Source organism: Pelodiscus sinensis, chromosome 17 (assembly GCF_049634645.1).
Source record: "Pelodiscus sinensis isolate JC-2024 chromosome 17, ASM4963464v1, whole genome shotgun sequence".
In the NCBI taxonomy this organism is placed as follows: domain Eukaryota; kingdom Metazoa; phylum Chordata; order Testudines; family Trionychidae; genus Pelodiscus; species Pelodiscus sinensis.
In genome coordinates this window covers 32,152,475-32,172,937 of record NC_134727.1, presented here as the reverse complement: position 1 = coordinate 32,172,937, position 20,463 = coordinate 32,152,475, and the positions used below count along the sequence as shown (strand labels likewise).

The 20,463-nt window shown below is 41.4% G+C and overlaps 1 protein-coding gene across 4 annotated transcripts in view; it reads left to right on the top strand.

The window, feature by feature from the left end:
* FAM13B (family with sequence similarity 13 member B) overlaps positions 1–16,561 on the top strand; it is a 103,200-nt gene extending 86,639 nt beyond the window's left edge. For all 4 annotated transcript variants that reach the window (XM_075900463.1, XM_006116003.4, XM_006116004.4 and 1 more), the window contains 9 exons: positions 4,541–4,670; positions 5,340–5,421; positions 7,296–7,522; positions 8,169–8,252; positions 10,894–10,989; positions 11,907–11,990; positions 12,085–12,257; positions 13,138–13,239; positions 14,188–16,561. In XM_075900463.1, the coding sequence (XP_075756578.1) occupies positions 4,541–4,670; positions 5,340–5,421; positions 7,296–7,522; positions 8,169–8,252; positions 10,894–10,989; positions 11,907–11,990; positions 12,085–12,257; positions 13,138–13,239; positions 14,188–14,311 (1,102 nt within the window). In that variant the 3' untranslated portion in view covers positions 14,312–16,561. The remainder of the gene's footprint in view (positions 1–4,540; positions 4,671–5,339; positions 5,422–7,295; positions 7,523–8,168; positions 8,253–10,893; positions 10,990–11,906; positions 11,991–12,084; positions 12,258–13,137; positions 13,240–14,187) is intronic.
* The last annotated feature ends 3,902 nt before the right edge of the window (positions 16,562–20,463 follow it).

The window sequence follows — 20,463 nt, the reverse complement described above, 5'->3', positions numbered from 1 at the left end:
AATTGGAAAAAACTGTTACAACAACAATTATTTTTGTGGTATCTCTGCTTTCTGTTGTAGAGTCTTGCATTTTTCAAGACTTGGTTGACTAATTGAAGGCCCAAGTGTACTTTATAGTTATGTGGCCATTCAAGTAATCACGATTCTCCCTTTTGTGAAACTGCTATACAAGTGCCTTGTTGTGCCATATGTACTTGGCCAGGGAACTTTGTCTTAAAGGTACCAAACTGTGAAGAAGGCAGCAGGTGCTGGGGTGCAGAGTTCCTGCAAAGACTGCACTATCTAGAACAGGCTTCCCTCCAACTGTGGAGCTTGATAAGAAGGGCTTCCTCTTGCACACTTTGGAGCTCCTTTGGAGTAGGTTCCCCACAGCTGAGGATGTGTAGTTCCTAAGATTGGTTTTAATGTTGACAGCTCCCCAGCTACATCTCCTTTAGACTTCCCCACAGATAGATCTGACTTTGAGACTTTCCACCTCTATCCCAGCTGCTACTTCACATTACTGGGGGAAGAATGGAAGTTCTGTTTTGATGAGACCTGTAGCAGGCTAGTTGTGGGGGGAGCAGTTCTGGACTAGTGTCTGGAGGATTCTAACATTGTAATGAGTTTTCTTCTTGGTTATTGCAGTATTGTTTAGCTCTAATGTGCCTTGTAGTGCAAGAAGCTTTGAAAGATGTAGTTTTTAGTTGAGATGCTCGTTGAAGTAGAAAGCATTCCCTAATAGTTGGCCAATGAATCTTCACTATAAAGTTGCTTCCAGCTCTACTGAAATGGAAGAGCAGCTTAAAAAAAGTTTTCTGTCAGACTTTTGGTCCTGTACCTTCCTGTTCTGAGGGTTGCCAGGTGTCCGGTTTTGAACTGGACAGTCCAGTATTTGAGCTTTCTGTTTGGGAAACAAATTGAGAAAATATAAATGTCCAGTTTTTTCTAAATAAGATATAATGTAGATTGTGATGTAATGTCAAGTGTGTCCGGTATTTTTGTTGAAACCATCTGGCAACCCTACCTGTTCTTGCCACAAGATATCTCCGTGATGGACAGCAAAGGTAATTTAAAACTTCTATATTAGTGAAGGTTATTTTAGTGCTTTTTAAAATTTCCAAGTACAGTGATAAGTCTTATTAGAATCTAACAAGAAGATAGAATTTTCTTTTTGGGGGATCTTTCAGATTGCAGTGCATCTCTCAACTTCGTGTTGGAGAGAACATGAATGTATTTTACCTGTCCCCCAGCAGACCAGGGACACGGGGACACGCAGCAGCTGCTGCGGCTTTGCTCCCTGTGTCCCTGGTCTGCTGGAGACGGTCCCCAGCAGACCAGAGGCACCTGGAGCAAAGCGGCAGCGGCAGCGGGGTGCCGCGCCTCTGAGGCTTTGCTCTGGCAAAGCCTCAGAGGCACGGGACCCCTCCACCTCCCCGGCTTTGCTCCAGGTGTCCCTGGTCTGCTGGAGACGGTCCCCAGCAGACCAGGGGCACCCGGAGCAGCTTTTCTCGCCCTGGAGGTTGAGGTGGCGGGATTGCTGTGCTCTGGGCGGTCCCGCTGCCTGTGAGCTCCGGGGCGAGAGAGCCCGTTCGTAACATAAGTCGGATCCGCGTAACTCGGGGACTGCCTGTAGATAATAAATGTTTTGTAACGTTCAAAGGGAGAAGTTGCATTGTATACAGTTATCTAAAATGAATGCTGCTATTGTAACCTTGGACAAAGATGTAATCAGCAAAGAACTTCTAGCCTTGAAGATGAGATGTGCATGAGGGCTTGAAGAGTCCTTGAAGTATTGAAGCAGCAGCAACAGACTTTTATTTTTCAAGGGCCTTAGTATGGTAGCTGGGTGGAACAGTCTGAAAAGACATTCCTGAAGATATTCATTATTGGTGGCAGCTTTTGTGTAACGTACTCCCTAGAACTTGCTTTTGAACCCTGTGCTGTTGTGTGACAAATTTTTTTTGTCACAAGCAAAACTTTAAAGAGGGAATTTAATTTAAACAAAAATTGGAGGCGGAAATGTTTGAGTTAGGACTTTGTTGTGTCTATTGAAAGCCAAAGGATCCTTCGCTCTTCTATGCTTTGGGAACCAAGGACAACCAAAACTTGCACATAAACTGGTCAAGGAAGTGTGGAAGGTAGGAGGCCCAGCTTCAGTTTATGGAACCTTACTTGCCCCAAACCCTATGGAAGCATTCTCTGAAGCATTCTCTGAAGAAGTCTAGGTAGAAAGTACAGAGCTCCTATGACAGCAGCTTCTCACGCCCACTGAACAGCGAAACAATTTACACTTGTGCAGACTGTGTCTGCAATAACAGCTTGTGTTCTACATCTGTGCTGTGGAAAAGCCTTGCTCCCAAGGACTGTTGGAAGGTAGCCATAGTTACAGGGAGCACCTAACATTACAGTTTCTTGAAGGATTTACGCTGTCAAGCAGAGACTGGGGAGATGGGAGATTGTCAGCAATGTGAAAGCATCCTGGAAGAAAAGCACAAGGAAATCCAAATTCAGGATGAGGATTCCATCTTCTAATTGATCGTTAATAAACCATTGGGATTGTAGGATGGCATATGTTTGGTGGCAGCATGACTTCCTAGCCCTAAGAGACTTAAAAGCTGTTTTTATTGGTAAAATGATTACTAGCATATTAGTTTATAGCTTATTTTCAGCAGCTCTGTGTTTTTACCAAAAGGCTATTTTTATATGCTATTGCTTAGTCTAAAAGGGGAATATTTGTTTTCCCTTTCTAAGTAGCATTTGATTAAGGAAAATTTAAGAGAATAAATAATTCCAAAGAATAATCTAAAATTTGAAAGGAATGGACTTGTTGATAATATGAAGAAATAGTTTTTTAACTCAGTTCATCTCTCATCTAGGAATTCAGTTAGACAAGTGGTCATCTTGTTCTTGGAAGAATGGATGGCCATGCTACAGAATCATGATGTTTTGTATTAAGTCAGAAGAGTTGCGTATTTTAAAAAAAAATAACCCTAGTGTTAAGGTACTTTAGGTAATCCCTATCCCCACGTATTTAGGGTTGTTCTTTTAAACATGCACACCCTCCTGAATTGTTCTGAATTAATGTTTCTCTGATACAGTTAGTCATACAAAAAATCTATTTTCCAATCTGAATTTCAATCTGCCTTTGAATCCTGGACACTATCGACGAGCTAGGAACGCTACTGCAGGGGCCCGTGCTACAGATTCCATTAAAAGAATTGTTTTAGAATGCAGCTAGTTGATGCAGGGATGTCGTCATCCTCTGTGTTTATGAAGAGTTTAGTATATTTTGGACACTCCTGCAAAATAAAACAATAACACTTAAGTGTGTACTGAACCAACTTGCTGGTCAAGGGGAAGCTCTTGGAATACTAGGAATGAGAATTGATTTCCATTCGTGATTTTATTATTCATTTATTTCTGTAGGTAGGATTGATGAACATGCTATCCATTTAATAAATATCTTGCCTATTTATTTTGAGGTATAATTTTCCCTGGCTTTCTCCTTACATCTGTGTTTGAAAAATTATGATTTTCCTTGTAGAAGAGGGTTTTGTAATAGCATAATAGTTTTTAGATGAGTAGTCATGTTGGTCTGTTTCAGCAAAAACAAAAAGGAGTCCAGTGGCCCTTTAAAGACTAACAGATTTATTATGTCATAAGCTTTCATGTGAGACAGCTCACTTTCATAGATGCTTGAAGAGAAAAGAAAAAAGGAGGGGATACAGAGATGAAAGTGTGACTTCAGGTATGCCCCAATATCACACTCCCATGTCTTCCCTTTTTCTTTTCTTTCAAGCATCTGTGGAAGTGACTTGTATCTCATGAAAGCTAATGCCCTAATGAATGTATTACTGTTTAAAGTGCCACTGGACTTGGTTTTTATAATAGTTCATGGCTTTTTGGATGAAATAATCTTGTGGCAAGAGGGAAGAGGTAGTTCTTGTAAGTAACTCCACACTTGACTAGCAACTTTTCCAACTGTCAGTGTTTTCATCTGAGCATAGAACAACCTTACAGTGATGATTAATGGAAATGTAAGGTCAGAGAAAAGAGGTTATAGGTAAGAACATTTTCCTCTTCATTCTGCTTAGTCATAAATCAGATCAGTGTCTCTTCTAGAGTTCCATGTGACCTGTGAAATGCATGTACATAATACAGTTGCTTGCATTTGTTACACCATCATTTTTCAAACATTTTCCCTGTATGAGCCCATTTTCACATCTGTTGCTTCCTGTGACCCCAGACAGCACAGAGGACACCATTTGGTTTTATAAGATGGTGTTATCCATTCAGCGTGACCTCACATGTATGATGGGTGATGTCATGCTACGGGGGGGGCAGCATTTTTGTATTGCAAAATAGCATCCTCCATGCAGTATGACCACACGTGTATAGTGCAGTGTGTAGAGGGTGCCTTTTTGTAAAATGGCATCTCCACTCACTTAAGATGACTGTGACCCCCATTAGAGATGTTTTGACCCACTTAGAGTTGCAGTTTGGGAACTGCTGTGTTGCAGTCTTCACAACTTTTGACTCTTTTTCATTATTCATTCAGAACGCGAAGAGCATCCTTTAGTTCAAAAGATGATAGAAAGGAAGACAGGACACCACATCAGCTGGTCAAGAAGTTGCAGAAAAAGATAAGGCAATTTGAGGAACAATTTGAAAAGGACAAAAACAGCAAAGTAAGTTAGTGGTCAGCAAGTTAACATCCTAACAATGTTTGATATTTATTTATTTATTAAATCCTTGCATTTTTTTTAATTTTCAAGGCGGGAGTCTGCTACCCTTACTTACGTTGAAGTTGTCTTATTCCATAAACAGTTCCATTAAAACTAATGTCTGCTTGCGGATTAAGGTACATCTCCAACATGAGTAAAGGGGACATTCTGGCCTTATGTGCCTAGCTTTTGTGCAGGGGCTGCATTGGGAGAACTGTGGTGGGAGGGTGGGCTTCTGGGAAATGGAAAGAAGTTAATTTGGGACCATTTTCCTCAGCGAGTCCCTATGGGGCTTTCTCCTACTGGGACTCATCCATCTTCTGCAGTCTGTTCTCCTGTTGTTACCTGTAACCATGCCACTCCTTTCCTGTTTCAGTCTGGAAAACATTAGCAGTTGGCAGCATGCTGCCAGTGTTGAGACTGGAGGTGGAACGGCACTGACTTGTAGTTGTCAGCTGAGATAATGTGGGTGTGGAGAATAAGTAGAGGGATGAGCGTGACTTAATTAGATTGCTGTAGCTAATGTAAAAATGTCACATTTGTAAAGATTTCACTCAGCAAGCTGTTGAGGTTAAACTTCCTCTGGTGGTGGTTGACCCTATGCAAATGTAGTTTGTGTTTTTCTTTTTCCAGCCCTCCTATAGTGATATTGCAGCCAATCCAAAGGTTTTAAAGTGGATGACGGAGCTTACTAAACTGAGAAAACAAATAAAAGGTATGGAATGCTGCACAAGTTTTGTTCTTGGACAAATAGAAACTGCCTCACACTAAAACTGAAATAATTTACACAATCAAGAACAACCATAAGAGTTGTAGAAATTATTTAGCTTCTGGATCCTGTTCTCCAAAATCAGGAACAGTTTAGATCGACTGGTTGATCATGAGGCCTCGACCAGTCGATCGTGAGGCGTTCGGGCACCTTCCACCGCCCATTTTTCCCCCACCCCGAGAAGCCCCACTACCTATCTCTAGTGTAGTGCCGGCTTTCCGTGGGGTGGACAGAAGTCCTGTCTGAAGCCCGCGTCGCTTCCGGGGGTTCCGGAAGTGCACGGGCTGCTCCCCTCTCTCAGCTCTGTTGCATGCTGGGGAAGGGGGCGTTGGCCCGGGAGGAGGAGTGTGGCAGCTTCCCGGTGCCAGAGGGGTGAGTCGAGCGCAGGGATTTCCCTGCGCCGCGGGAGTGGGGATCAGCTCTGGGGTTTGGCCCCGCTGCGTGGAGGAGAGGGAGCGGTTCGCTGCGCCGTGGGAGAAGGGGTTTGGCCTGGGGCAGGCACCCGCTGGGGTTGGCCGTGCTGCCAGGTGGGGGAGTGGGGGGAGTGCGGGTTTGGCCCTGTCGCGAGAGAAGAGGTATGGTCCTGGGCAGGCGCCCGCAGGGGTGGGCCGCACCGCAGAAGAGGGGGTTTGGCCCCGGGGCAGGCGCCCACGGGACTTCGGCTGCACTGTAGGAGGCACGTGCCGACTTCCCTTGTGGGGAGGGAGGGAGAGAGAGCGGGGGGAAGAGAATCCTGGGAGGAGGCGATAGCAGGGGACTCTCTGCCCCTATTCCCCCCCTTTCCCGAGCCCCCTGTTCCCTCTCTCCACTCCCCAGCCGCAGAAACCTGTCCCCATTGGCACCCTGTCCAAACAGGTTCCCTACCCTTCTCAGAAATAAAGACAATGCAGAAATGTTTTGTGTTTGACATAGTATTTTATTTAAAAACAAAGCCTGGCCAACAAACCCTCAATTTGGGCCAAGCCCCCATCTGGTCACAGCATCATGACACTCCTTCACTCCTCTTTCCCCCAGACCCTAGATCTCAGCCTGTCATACATTGGAACCCCCTGTCCTGAGCCCCTCACATACCCCAACCCAAATTCCTGAACCCTCACATCCAGAAGTCTGTGGCTTACTTAGTATCCTAACCCTACATCTGACCCCAACACTGCCCGGCCTGGAACTCCCTCCCCAATCCAGCGTTCCTTTATCCACTTGCTCCTGCCTCCACCCCTTCCCGCACCAAATCCCTCGTTCCCAACCCAGAGCCTGCACATCCTGTCTCAACCCAGCGAGGGTACGTCTAGACTGCAGGAGTTTTTCAGGATTCCGGAGATACCCCAGAAAAACTTTTCTGCATCCAGGGATGAGTTTGTTCTTCCACTTCTTTTAGTGGAAGAGCAAACATGATCTGTTGGTCACCCCATATTCCTCTTCCCATGAGGAATAAGGGGACTTCCAAAAGAAGGGGATTTTCTGACATTTGGTCAAGTCTAGACAGGCCAAATGTTGGAAAAACTTCTTCCTACAGAAGAATTAGGGGAGGGGGGGGAAGCAGCAGTGTAAGGGGTGGGGATAGCAAGTGATGGAGAGGAGGAGAACAGAGAGGGCGGGGCTTCAAGGAAGGGGCGGGGCAGTAGATCTTGGCTTGTTCTGTCATTTAAAAAGTGATCTTGGGTGTGTAAAGGTTGGAGACCACTGATTTAGACTGACTTCAGAAAGGGTTAATTGAAAATAGTTTGTATACATAAAATGTATGTCATCCTATAAGTTCTTTTGCAATTGTCTATTTAGTTCTGAATCTTTGTTCCTTGGGATGGGGGAAATTTCTTAACCAGATGAAAAGCACAAATGCTCAGATGGAGAATTCATACCTCAAACACGTCCACGAAGTAACACTCTTCCAAAAAGCTTTGGCTCTTCTCTTGACCATGATGAAGAAAATGAAGATGAGCCCCAAGTTGTGCAGAAAGAGAAGAAGCCCACCAAGGAGGCTACACTTGAAATCATTTTGAAAAGACTGAAGGAGAAACGAGTTGAAAGATGCTTGCCAGAAGACATAAAAGTAAGTCTAAATGACATTTCTTAAAAACAACAGATTAAAATTAGGAATATGAATGGTTAATGGGTAAGCATCACCCTTACCAGGGCAGGAGCACTTAAGCCAGACAAGTGCGCTTCAGCCCCCATTGCCCACCTCCATTTAATCAGTTAAACATAACATTTGACCAGTTAACTGGGATTTCCTATCCCTACTTAAAATACTTTGTAAAAGAGCAGTAAGACATAGCTCATCTGAGATGTCAGTTTATCAGTAGATGAGTTTATCTAGCAGGAACGAAGGTTGCATTTGTTTCAGATGTCATTTAATTTTTAGTAAAATCATATTTAGTTCAGAACTTCACACTCTTCTAGCTGTATTCTTGTTATACTTGCAGAGGAAAGATGATGGTTGTAATACTTGTTGAATGCCGATTTGTATTTTATTTTATTGGCATTTACAAAAATGCATCGTTGCAGCACAGTGTTTTTCTTTACCAAAATCTTCAAGTTTTATTTATATTTCTTAGTTAAGGACAGAATACATGGACTATAACTAAATGTTATGATTTGCTAAGGTGCCTATCATTTGTCATATTGCTTAATGTAGACTAGCTATTGAAAAGGTACTTGCGTGTTTGATATAGATATGAATTATTCTTGTCTGACAGAAAATGACAAAAGACCATTTGGCAGAAGAGAAAACATCTCTCCAAAAAAGTCTTCTGTACTATGAAAGTCAACATGGACGGCCGGTAATCTTTTAAGTTCCTCAAAACTACTCTAAAATATGCCTAAGAAGTAACTAGTATTCTGTGAGGACACCAATTGTTAACAGTTATTGTACCAAGAGATAATGTAATCGATCAGTTGTGCTAATCAGTTTCCATGTTACCATTGTTTCTGGTGGAGTTATATATAATCTTAAAATTCACATGATCGCATTCAATCATTATATGGGGAATTTTTACTATGGAAAATGTTAATGTTGAAGGCAAGCTATGGAATGGAATACGTGTGTACTTCTGAAGCTGCAGAATCGACTGCCCATTGACATACAAAGGAAAGAGAAATCTTATGCAAGCATCTACCAGTCAGGCCGGATGATGGACGACAGGGTGGGCAAAAGGGGCAACTACTCAGGGTATTGATTTAACAGGGTCTGCAGCTCCTGCTATTGCAGCAGTGGCAGTGCCTGGAGCCCTGAATCCTTTAAATTGCCACTGGAGGACCACACAGTGTGCTCCGGGCAGATCTTAAGGCTGCCTGGGGAGGCCAAGGTGCCACATGTCTAAGGGCCAGCTGCCTTCAGCTCCGCTGCTTCCCCCTGAGGTCCCTTCCAGGAGCGTGGTGGTCATCCCCACCCCCCACCTTTCCCAGGGGTCCAGTGTGACTTTCAGCTCTCCTGCTGCCAGTGTTTCCTTTTTGCTAGGAATCAGATCAGATAGTTGTGATTAAGATCGCTGGATTCCTTACTTAAATTAGCATGGCCAAATATTTTCACAAAAACAGAAATTCAAAAGACTTGAATTTAGTGTTGTCTTACTGGCTGTAAATATATGGTACATTGTAAATGCATTTCCCAGTATACAAGCTAGACCGGATCTGTGACTCAGCTTTGCAGTATAATGCTCAGCCTGCATACTACTTTTAACAGGTGACGCAATAGGGATGTAAACAGTTAACCGGTTACTCGGTAAGACCTCCACCCCTCTGCGTGCTGCCATGGCCCAGCCACATGCTGGGCAGGAGCAACCAGGGCCACAGCTGCATCCCCAGTCCTGAGACATGGCAGGCCTGACCTTGGCCTGGCCTTGCTGCAGTGGCAGCTCCAGCCTCAACCGTGCTGGCAGCCCCTAGCTCTGCATCCTGGGCAGGGTGGACAGGACCTTGGCTGGCTGCATAGCAATAGCAACCCCAAGCATGCTGCGCCCTAGGCCATGCTGTGGTTGGCGGGGGTGCTCCAACCCAGACCAAGCAGCGCTTTGCCAACAGCACGATGGGCCCAGCCCAGCCTGCCGTGAAGCAGGCCCACCCAGGCAGGAGCAGCCCCCGTCGGGTATCACAATTAACTGATGTCATAGGGATGTAACAGTACTTTGTGTAAATACAACATTAAGACTTTATATCTAGTTTGGAAAAGTTCAGGGACAATAAACCTCACAACATACTGTTCAGTTGTGAAATAGAACTAGTTTACTGGAAATGGTTCAGTTGCTTGTAGTTGTTACTTCGTATGTCCGTTTGCATATGAACTTAGCCAATCCATCATTGTTAGTAATAAGCTATCAAAATTGTGATATGTTGAAAACTAAACTTTAACAAGCTGGAAGCAATAGTCTTAGGTTATTCAGTATCCTTGCATTGTTTGGTGTTATCTTTTTGGAAGAAGTGCAGTTTGTGCTAGTGATACAGATATTCTCTGAACCATTCCCCCAAGTTCTTTAAGACACAGTAAATATCCAAAATGAAATGCAGCAAGGAAACTTTAAGATGTACTAGTTTTGAACATGTGTACTTAATGATACAATACAAGAGGGCTGGTAACCTTGGAACAACTGAGTTCTAAAATTCTATATTAACTGTATTTTCTTGCTAGATGACTTTAGCAGCAGTATTTCTTTCCACTTATTCACAGTTAACTGTCTAAATTTGTCCTTGATAGATCTTCTTCCAATCCAGTTGCCTTTATCCTGCCTCTTTACGTGTCCCTGATCGAGATCACTAGTTGTCCAACCACTGGATATTCCCAAGCCCATTTCAAATTGCTGTTATCTTCTTGTTCAAGGGGCCAGTATCCCTGGTGGGTATTACCAGTGTGCTGTGGTACTCTGGTCAGACCCTTTATGCTATAGGTTAGGAAGGGGATGGTATAGAAGTTAGCTGTGCTGGCCCCTATGTTACTTAGGGATTTCCCTGTAATGAGGGAATCCGTAGTTAGCCATTTATATCAGTTTTCTGGCTTCTTTACACCATCAGAGTAGTGACCTGAGAATCTGCAATAAAACCAGATGTTCCATTACAGTAGGATCTTTCTCTTACTTTGCTTCTCATTTTTTAGAAAATTGGCAGAATTCCTCCTCAGCCTGCCTCTGCTGTTATCAGAAGCCACTGCTCCAATCTGGGTCCTTTTTTCTATTCCCCCGTAGCTCTTTACAGTTAGAAACTACTCTTCTGCTTGAACTGTCATCTTGTCTATTGGGAATTCTTCCCGTTGGTTTTTCTTTAAGTCATTTCTCAGATGAAAACAAAGCTCTGTATTTCTTTTTGGGGTGTTATCTAAAGTGGTACAATATTAGGTTACAAATAATCCACACTGTATTACAGGAGCATGATGTCAGAGCTGATGGCTGTGTGATCTATGCTACTCTGTTACATATTTCTCTTTTTCTTTAGGTTACTAGAGAAGAAAGACATATTGTTAAACCTCTCTATGACCGATACAGACTTGTGAAACAAATGTTGACTAGAGCGAGCATTACTCCCATCCTTGTAAGTAAAGTAAATATTTATTCATGTGTTAGCCTGACAAATATTTTAAAATTGCTAATTTGCAAAACATAGCATGAACAAAAATACACCATGCTGGAGTTTTCCCTTTAAAAATTACAGAGCACAATCTTTGTGCTCAGGACAATTGACCGTATGGGATGGCAAAGGTAGCTTTAAACTACCTTTTACCCCTGGGGACAGCCATATTGTACTCCTGCCTCTTCCTGGAGCACTGTACCTGGCTTCAGGGTGCCAGAAATTGCTGGTGAAAAGCTGGCTCTGCTAGCTTTGAGCAAGCTCAGGAGTACTGCATACTGGGGGAAGCCTCATCAGCCTTCTTTTTAGGGCTGGTATAAGTTTGCTTTGTGCCACTTAGGTGGTGCAAAGTAATCTTTCCAAAGGCTGCAGATCACTATGGAGATTGTTTCCCTAATTGACTGTGGATTTTGGATGTGTATCAAGGGTAAAAGTGTGAATGGAAATTCAGAAGGCAAATGTTTGAACTTTATGCCTATTGCATGTGATGGCTTTTACCTGATTTTAAACTAGAAGATTTCCCCAGCATTGCTTGACTCCTTAACTCAATTTTTGTTGTTTGGAAAATACAATGAAAATTGGACCAGGAACCAAGTGTGAGCCAACAGCTCAGTTCTGGCTTGTGCCAGGTCTGGGACCTCTTCTGCAGCTCTGCAGTTTAAATGTTGTAAAAGCCAGGCTGCCTGTGCACTTGGCTCCTATTACATTTAAACAGCAAAGCTGCAGCAAGGGTAGCTCCTGGACCCGGTGGGAGCTGGGACAGAGCACTTCCCTTATTGACTAATTATGTAGTCGATACAAATTGTATTGACTCCATGATTAATCAGTTATCCACTTAACAACATTAATATATAACATAGAGTAAATATGGACTGTTGCAGGGATCACCATCAACTAAGAGGCGGAGTCAGATGTTACAGCCCATTATAGAAGGGGAAACTGCCCACTTCTTTGAAGAAATTAAGGTAAATAAAGTACTTAAGTATTTCAGTTCCTCCTTGCATATTCAAGGGAAATTATTTAAATTGGGTTTTAAACTGCCTCTGTACCACCATGCAGGAAGAAGAGGAGGATGGTGATAGTTTGTCATCAGAATTGAATGATACCTTAAAAACTGATGTCCCAACTCAGTCTGTTTCAAGCCCCGTTGAAAATTCGGAATCTGATGTTGAAGAAGGTCAAGAAAAGCTGACTCGGGACCTCCGACTATCAAGTACTCGAGCAGCATCTATGTGCGTATCAATAGGAAGTGATTAGTATTGTTGTGAGAGTAGTACAGTAATTACTCATTTAACACATGTCCGCTTAACACGTTTTTGCAATAGCACAATTTTTTTTTTTTTAGGGAAAGTTTTTTGAATAACACGACCGTTCCCAAAATAACATGAAAATAATCAAGTGGTGGATTACTTCACGCAGCAGTATAAGTTGGTGAAAACAGTGGTAATACGCATGAGCAGATAATACACGTGGTCACAGTGCTCCTCCGCTCACTTTATTTTTGTGTTTTAACAAACAGAGGTGACTTGTGTTGCTAGATATCTAATGTTGACGTTGATGACCGAGCACCAACAAAAAATTGACTTTGCCACCACCACCTGAAACACAACTCCCCACCTTTTCCATTATTTTTAATGGGAAAATTGAGCCTGCATAGCACGTTTCGCTTAGCACAAACATTTTCTGAAACGCATCTATAGTGTTAAATGAGCAATTACTGTACTGACCATACTTAGGACTACAACACCAAATGTTGAGTTTCTCTATATAAGCAGTTGTCTTTCTGTATTGCTCAAAAAATTTCTTGTGTTGAGCGATTCATGTGTGTGTCCAGTTGGGAACCTCTACTGTTAGCTAAGTTCTTAATTCTCATATTAAGATGTTTCAAACAATTCTGTGGTGATTGAAAAATTGCACTCCTTTTATTAATGATTAGCATATGTTGGTCTTTGATTTAAATAATAAAAAAAAATTGGGATACCAAACTGCTTCTGAACAAAATCAATGTAATATCAATCATCTTAGTTTCTTTGCTTTGTTTTTAAGAGGGCAGATGAGAGTTTCATTCTTATTACTTGGACAATACCTTTTTCTTTCTTTCTTAATTTTTAGGCCTGAATTATTAGAACAACTTTGGAAAGCCAGAGCTGAAAAAAAAAAGTTACGAAAAACTTTGAGAGAATTTGAAGAAGGGTTTTATCAACAGAATGGGAGGTTAGTTTAACAGACCAATGAATATCAAGCTGGTGCTTCATTTTGTATTTGTATTTTTAGCTAGAATTTTTTTTTTAAGTATGCTGTATGGGAAACTGAGGCACTAATTTTTGTAGCAGGGTATCATCTTAACGTCCACTTAAATATCATCAACCTTCTTGCACTTTATGATATTCATCATCAAAATATTTTACTGCTCCTTTCATATTAAATCAAGAATCCTAGCAATTGGAAGCTAATCCCTTACACCAAGAATCCATGTGTGTACCTTTTCATTATGCGTAGCTGTTTTTTAAGGTACCAGTCAGTCCACACCCACCTATGAATATAACATAGAAACTGAAAAACGTAAATGATCTTCTTGTCAGGCATAATTTATCTTGCTTAACCAAAATTTATATTTATCTTCTGGCCAGCTATAAACTCACTGGCAGCTATAGATACATGCTTCCATTAATAGGGTTTCATTTTGCAGTCATCAGTCAATTGCAAAACTGACATTGACTTCAGTGGGTGAATGGTCAGGTCTGTAGAGAACAGCAGATAACTTTCAAATATTTAATAAAATTTTAATCTATCTATTCATTCTTATCTCAGAATTGGGTCATATTTTGTATCTTTCTATGTAGTCCTTTATTCCCAATATGATTTAAAAAATTCATTGATGGAAAAATTTTCCAGAAAAGCTGAAGACTCTTTTGACTATACTGCAGGTGATTGTACTGAACTATCCTTCAGATTTTTCTCTCAGGTATTTTAGTTGGTTATTCTACCAAATTAAACTCCTTAGTGCTACGGCAGTTGCAGCATGTCTGTTATCAAAAGGCTACATGTCAAAAAGGTCACCTAGAATCATGTGGGCAACTCATGCTACTTCTGTGCGTGATGTTTGACTGTCTGAGATGTACAGGATTTTCTTGGAATTTAAACATTTCTTTCTGTTTACAGGAATGTACAGAAAGAAGATCGGACTCCAATGCTGGATGAGTACAGGGAGTACAAGAAAATTAAGGCCAAGCTTAGGCTTTTAGAAGTCCTTATCAGCAAACAAGATTTTTCAAAGTCAATATAGATTGTTCCTTAAAAACACTGAATAACATCATGTTTCCTCATATTACCATAGTACTTATCAGGTGCTTGTGTTCATTTTGTCATGCACTGTTGAAAGAACCCAGTTTGTGCACTTTAGTATGGTGCCCCTATAAAATGTTTGAAGGGTAAGTAGGTCCTGTCTAGAAAGCAAATCTTCTAAAATTGAGACGGCGCTATCCAACTTTAGCAAACACATAGTTTCCTTCAATGTTTTATATTACAGATGCATCTTGGTCCAGAAAGACTTGATTTTTGTCCTTTAAGCATTCAAGAACTTTGGACATTCAGCTTTTTGTTATGATCAACTTTTTGTTATTACCAGCTTTTTGCATTACTGAAGAAATTAAGTTAGATAACTATCTTAATGCTACACTGAACTACTCCTATTGCCTTTTTATTATGGCAGAAATGACAAAAAATTCACACACAACTCTTTTCCTGGAACACCAAAAGTGAACAGAAATTCCTTTTAAAGAACTGCTCTGGAACATCTTTGTTTGATTTCTGGTATTGTAAATTACATCCATCTCATGGTAATATGCATTATGACCAGTGGATTTTGCTATGTAGTGGTCACATTTCCTCCTCGATAAGGATGACAGTGGACAAACCAGAAAGTGACCTTGCTTAGTGTATTTTTAAAACTTGGGGAAAAATTGAACAGTTCTATCACATGCTGCCTACTGGACTTATGTTACTGTTGTTCATTTGATCAGTTATTGTTTATCAAATAGTGGTCACGTAGTGTTTTGTCTGAATTGGATACTGCATCTCACCCTTCAGAAGATCTGAGAAACAAAATAAACATTGCAGTTTATGGGAAATCTGATGGTGCTCAGACATCTACAGCTCCAACAGATAAGAGCTGGCTTAGGTCAATTACATAATTTTGCTGTATCCTAAACAAGTTTTATGAAGGGCTAAAATCACTGTAGTTAAAATGCATCTGAGAATGGATAGTTTTGGTTTTAGGGGGAAATTACTGCTGTGCATCACAATGTGTTATGCAGCTGGGGAACAAAAATAAGTGGTTTAATCCTTGCGATGTAAGCAGAATAGTACATGGACCTTGCATGATTCAGCTTCAGAATGGATACTAAAACAATGTTTTGGTGATCACTTCCACTGTGTTGAATGATTATTTCGCTTGCTTATGCTATACAATGCAACAGCCATCAACAGCATTTTTTGATCTGGCAAAAACTAAGTGTTAATTTTAACTGATGCTTTTCAGATTTTTCAGTGTGCATCAGTTTGTGGCCATGTTTTGTATGCAACTATTCTCACAGCATGTTTTATGACTGGCTATTGTCAACACAAATATTATTCACACTGCTTAATAAAAGACCAAAAATGAATTTTTTCACAAAGTTACTAAGAACTGACTTGCATGTAGCCTCATAGATTAGTTGTTCTGTCATGTAAACATATGGAGTAAGTTCAAAATGAGATTTCTAGTGCACCAGTCATCTATGTGCTGTAGAATTTTTTTTTGGGGGGGGAGGAGGGGGTTACTGTGGTTATTGGCATGTAACTTTAGAATTCAGAAGAAAGTACTAAATTATTTGGGCACTGGTGGTTTACCTTTTTATACAGCAAGATTATTTTAGTGGGCCCTAGAGAGAATTGTGAGGTTAAACTTATCTTGAGACCATTTATCAATTTTATTCAGCTCCATTGTGCAATGTATACTTCAGTTATTTTTCTTGAGTCTGCAGACGCGGGTGTATCCAAACTTCGAAACTAATGTGTACTGTATGGTGTTGTACATGAATGTTTGTGTTTTATATATACCACATGCAAAATGTCAATATGCACTATTTAAATGTTTTAAATAATATATTCCTCCTTTATAATGCTTAAATCTATATGATTCCAATATTTTTATAAGTGAGTGAATGATCAGACTGGTTCCAATTCAGAATTAACAGCTGCTTTGTGTGTGTTATGCAGTGTTTGGCTGTTTATTCAGTATAGTAGATAAGCATGGCAACGGTTATGCTACAAGTGTGTTTTGTGCCATCCTTGTTGAGCAATAAATAAATGGTAGAATTAGGAATTTTGTGATAACATAGTTTTACTTTGGTACAAGTAAAAACTATATATCTATATATCAACATATAGATATATATAAAATATATATAAATAAACCAGATATAATTGCATTGCTATGTCTGGCATTCATTGTATAGACTTTTATAATAAAAGTACCTTAACTTGTGTTGTCATACTTCATTGCAGTAGTTTCTTTTCATGATATTTTGTCCCTACAAAGAATGCAGTGCCCTTTAAAATTCCTGTGGGTTCATACTGTAGTCTCATTCACTCTTTAGCTTGATCCTTAATCTTAGAGCATACTTTTTGTAAAAAATGCTTTTGTCAGACACTTCACCCCATGCCAGTTTGCTCAGAATATTCCTTTATAAAACACATACTCCCATCTTTACTCACTCTGTATTCATCCTGGCCAGCAAATACTATTGCATACATTTTTGTAAGCTCTGTAAGGACCGTTTTCCACAGAGTTGGTTTCTAATAGCATCTGTTAATGTATGATCACTCCTAAGATTATCTTTGACTGTATTCTGGTTTTGTGAACAAGCATTTCTGTTATACTTGTGGCATGGGGTTATTAATCAAACCTGGATTTTGTCTCTGAGACTTGTAGCATTATATCATGGTCTTCCAGAATCCTTTTTCCATGATGAGACAAGATTTGTGTAGCTTGAGGCTTTAGGAGATGGGTCACCTGTTATCTTGGTTTCCACCTTTAAGCTTCTGGAATTCTTGTTGACAATTAAAACAGCTATGAAACTTTTGAAGTATGTTGTAAGACAACTTAAAATATACTAGTCTCTTCACATAATAAACTTTCTTTGATTATAGTTAAAATAACAATGTTCTTTATACATGAGAAACCAATTAAACTGGAGGCTAAGCATTCTTTTGCCTTTTTTGGTACAAAAGACTAGCACAATGCTGCCAAGTTAAAATTTGACTTTCAGAAGACACTTGTTTTTAATTTTGACTTTGAAAATGTTCTAGTAACATTCTGAATGAATTTAACTTCACAAAATACATGCAGATTAATATGGACACCTTTCTGAAAGTAGTCAGAACTTGAAATACATGAACTTTACATTAAGAAAATTGAAAGCTTTTTACTACTGTGTATATATAACAATCAGTAGCAGACTTCTAAAATGCATACAGTATTCGGAAAGATCTTTACCATGTGCAATATATTAAAAGTGTTACAGTGACTGTCTTCATTTATTTGAAATGATCCCCAGATATTTGTGATATTCTGAAAATGACAGCAGGAAGATGGAGTAGATCTGGAGGGTAGCTATTAGTTGCAACAGTCATGATGGCCATTTTCTGCCTACATTCTTAGCTATGCAACTGCAGCAAAGGCAACAGGGTAATTGCAAGTATGACTATATACAGCAATAAAAAACCTACAGGGCTCTTGAGTCCAGGACCGTGGGCTCATGATCTTGTACTAAAAATTTCAGGGTAGATGTTCAGGCTGGAGTGTGGTCTGAGATCTAGTGAGAAGAGTTGATGTCGGAACTCAGGCTCTGAGATCAGACCATCTGTGTTACAGGGCCAGTTTTAGCCCCAGCCATGAGAACCCGAGTTCCACTTGAGCCAGCTGTGATTGTCATAGGTCTCCTATTGCAATATAGAGATCTCCTGAGGGGCCGTCCTTTGCATAAGAGCCTTCTATCTCCTATTCCTGTCAGTGCTAGGACAGGCCTTTGGCTTCAGTCAATGAAAATGATGCTTTGCCAGCAAAAATGGACCCATCTCCTGTTGTGCTCAGTTCAGCACAGATGATTCCTTAATTGCCATGTGAGAGCTAAGCAAGGACCAGAGGAATGAGGAGGTGCTGTAGGGGCAGAGGAGAGGAAACGTGATAGGGACCAGGACAGGAACTGGGCAGTCGGCAGACTGAAGGGGGCTGCTAGGGATTACTGTATTGAGGAGACATGCAGGCAATATGAGTGGAGCAGGTACCTTGTCTGCCTTCCTGCGGAGAGAGAGAGAGCAAGTAAAGGGCAGTTCCCACAGCCCAGGGGGTAAGAGAAGGTCACAGCTTCCCTGTTCAGTGATCATCTATATACTTGAACACAGATTGACGCTGTGATAATCCCCCACAAGCTGTGCAGCTTTCCTTAAAATGGGATGGGAGGGGAATACAAATGCAGGTAAAAAAATACAATTGGCTTAAAAAAATTATTTAAAAAAAATGCCTCCTGATTCAACAAGCAGTATCTGTAGCAGTATTTTGAATACAAGGCCGTAAGGTAGGTCTGATGCCTAAAGAAAGGCTTTCCAACCTTCATGCAGAGGCTCAAAATCCTGGAGCACCTTGACTGGTTCAAAGGGCACAATGCTTAGGAATTGCCACTGGCTCCAAGCAGCTTGGAGTAAGAGACTCTTCGGGGGCTGCCATGAGGAGAAACCACCTGAGCAGCGGAGTAACCATGTTCCAGCAAAACAAGTCAAGAAGAGAGAAAATGAGCATGGCAAGTATCTAGGGCTAGGGAAATCCCCAACTATAAAGCTACCACTTCATCGGGGGGGGGGGAGGAGAGAGAAATTGCTAGGAGTCTGCCACAGGAAGGCAGATCTGGGCCAATACAATAAATAGCCTATTACATGCTCTAGCTTTCCAAAGGTCTGTGGGGACTGGTAATCCCTGGAGGTCACATGACTGATGACTAGCATCAGGGCCTGCTGGGAGATGGGGACAAGCTATAAAAGACCTGTGTGTTGCTCAGACCAAATGGAGAAATACTGTGGAAAGAGCACTTGGGGCGGTGTCTCAGCAGGGGCCAATGGGGGTGCCCTGAGACAGCAGCTGTGACCAAAGGCCTGGAGAAATCTGCACACCAGAGATCTGTGGGAAAGAATCCTACAATGGAGATAGCTTTTGTAGGAAGTAGCCCCAGGAATCAGCAAAGCAGGGTACCTTGGGAATTAAGGCCAACAGCTGCTCTGTTTAGGATCTTGGGGCTGGCTAGAGGTAGGGAACCCATGCAGCAAAGGGGAAGGACTATTACAAAAGACTGGTTACCTTTGCCCCCAAAGGAGAGCTTAGCGCAGCCTGAGGGCAGAATTATCAGTTCCTTGCTTTGGGCAGTCCAGTGGAAACTGAGGGGTGGCTCTACCCTGACACTGGACTGAAGTAAGTGATCCTATTGCAGATGCCTCAAGTGTCCTTTTCCAGACACTGCTGAGCCAGTTCTACAGCAGTAACAATGTGCAGCTGTGCTTTATTTAAGCTCTGGGAAGATGCAAGGAATGGGGGTTGGGATTCTGTTGGAGGAATAGCATTCCTTTGTGAGTTGACTTTGTAACCAGAATTGGATCACTAACAGGAAGAATTGGGAGGGTGAACAGAAATGCCTGATGACCATTATTGGGTTTTTTTTTACTCATCCTGGTGGCTCTCAGTGAGATTCCCACTAATGCCAGACAGCTGTGTGGGCTGGAGGGTAAACAAGAGTTTACTTGTTTTGAGTTAGGGGTGGAAGGGGATGTGTCCCCTCAGAGAAAGACTATTCCTTTCTCAGTAGTATCTGTATAAACAGTGGGGCATTAGGAAGATGTTAGGTCAGCAGAAGTATGAAGAAATAATGGTTAAAATCTGAGTCAGCAATGACAGGAATACCTATATGACTACTGCAAAACCATAAACTCTGAAGCATCACATGGTATTTATTTGTCTACGTTTATAGAATCAGTGGTCCCTAAGTTGTATTAAACAGGGTAGCAACTTCAAACAATAGAGAGAAATATCAATAAAAGTAACTTAACCTGACACGTGGCTTCTGTTAACTCTAGTTAATTTGTCCTTTTCACAAACTTTTGTCCCCTCAGAGGGGCAGGGGAGAGAAATGTGATCAGTGACTCAGTGTGAGAGCAGTCACCGCCGCTGGTACCATAGCATCTTTAGACCACTGTATACAGCTATGTGGCTCTCAAAGATAAAGAGCATCTCTCTCCTTTTTGCCTTTCCTGGAACAAATCTGGTTCCTAGGTGGGATTGTGTGCTGAGCTGTGGACAATTAAAAGACTCTGGTGCACTTGTTGTCCAGTCTCTGCACTGGTGCCCCTCTA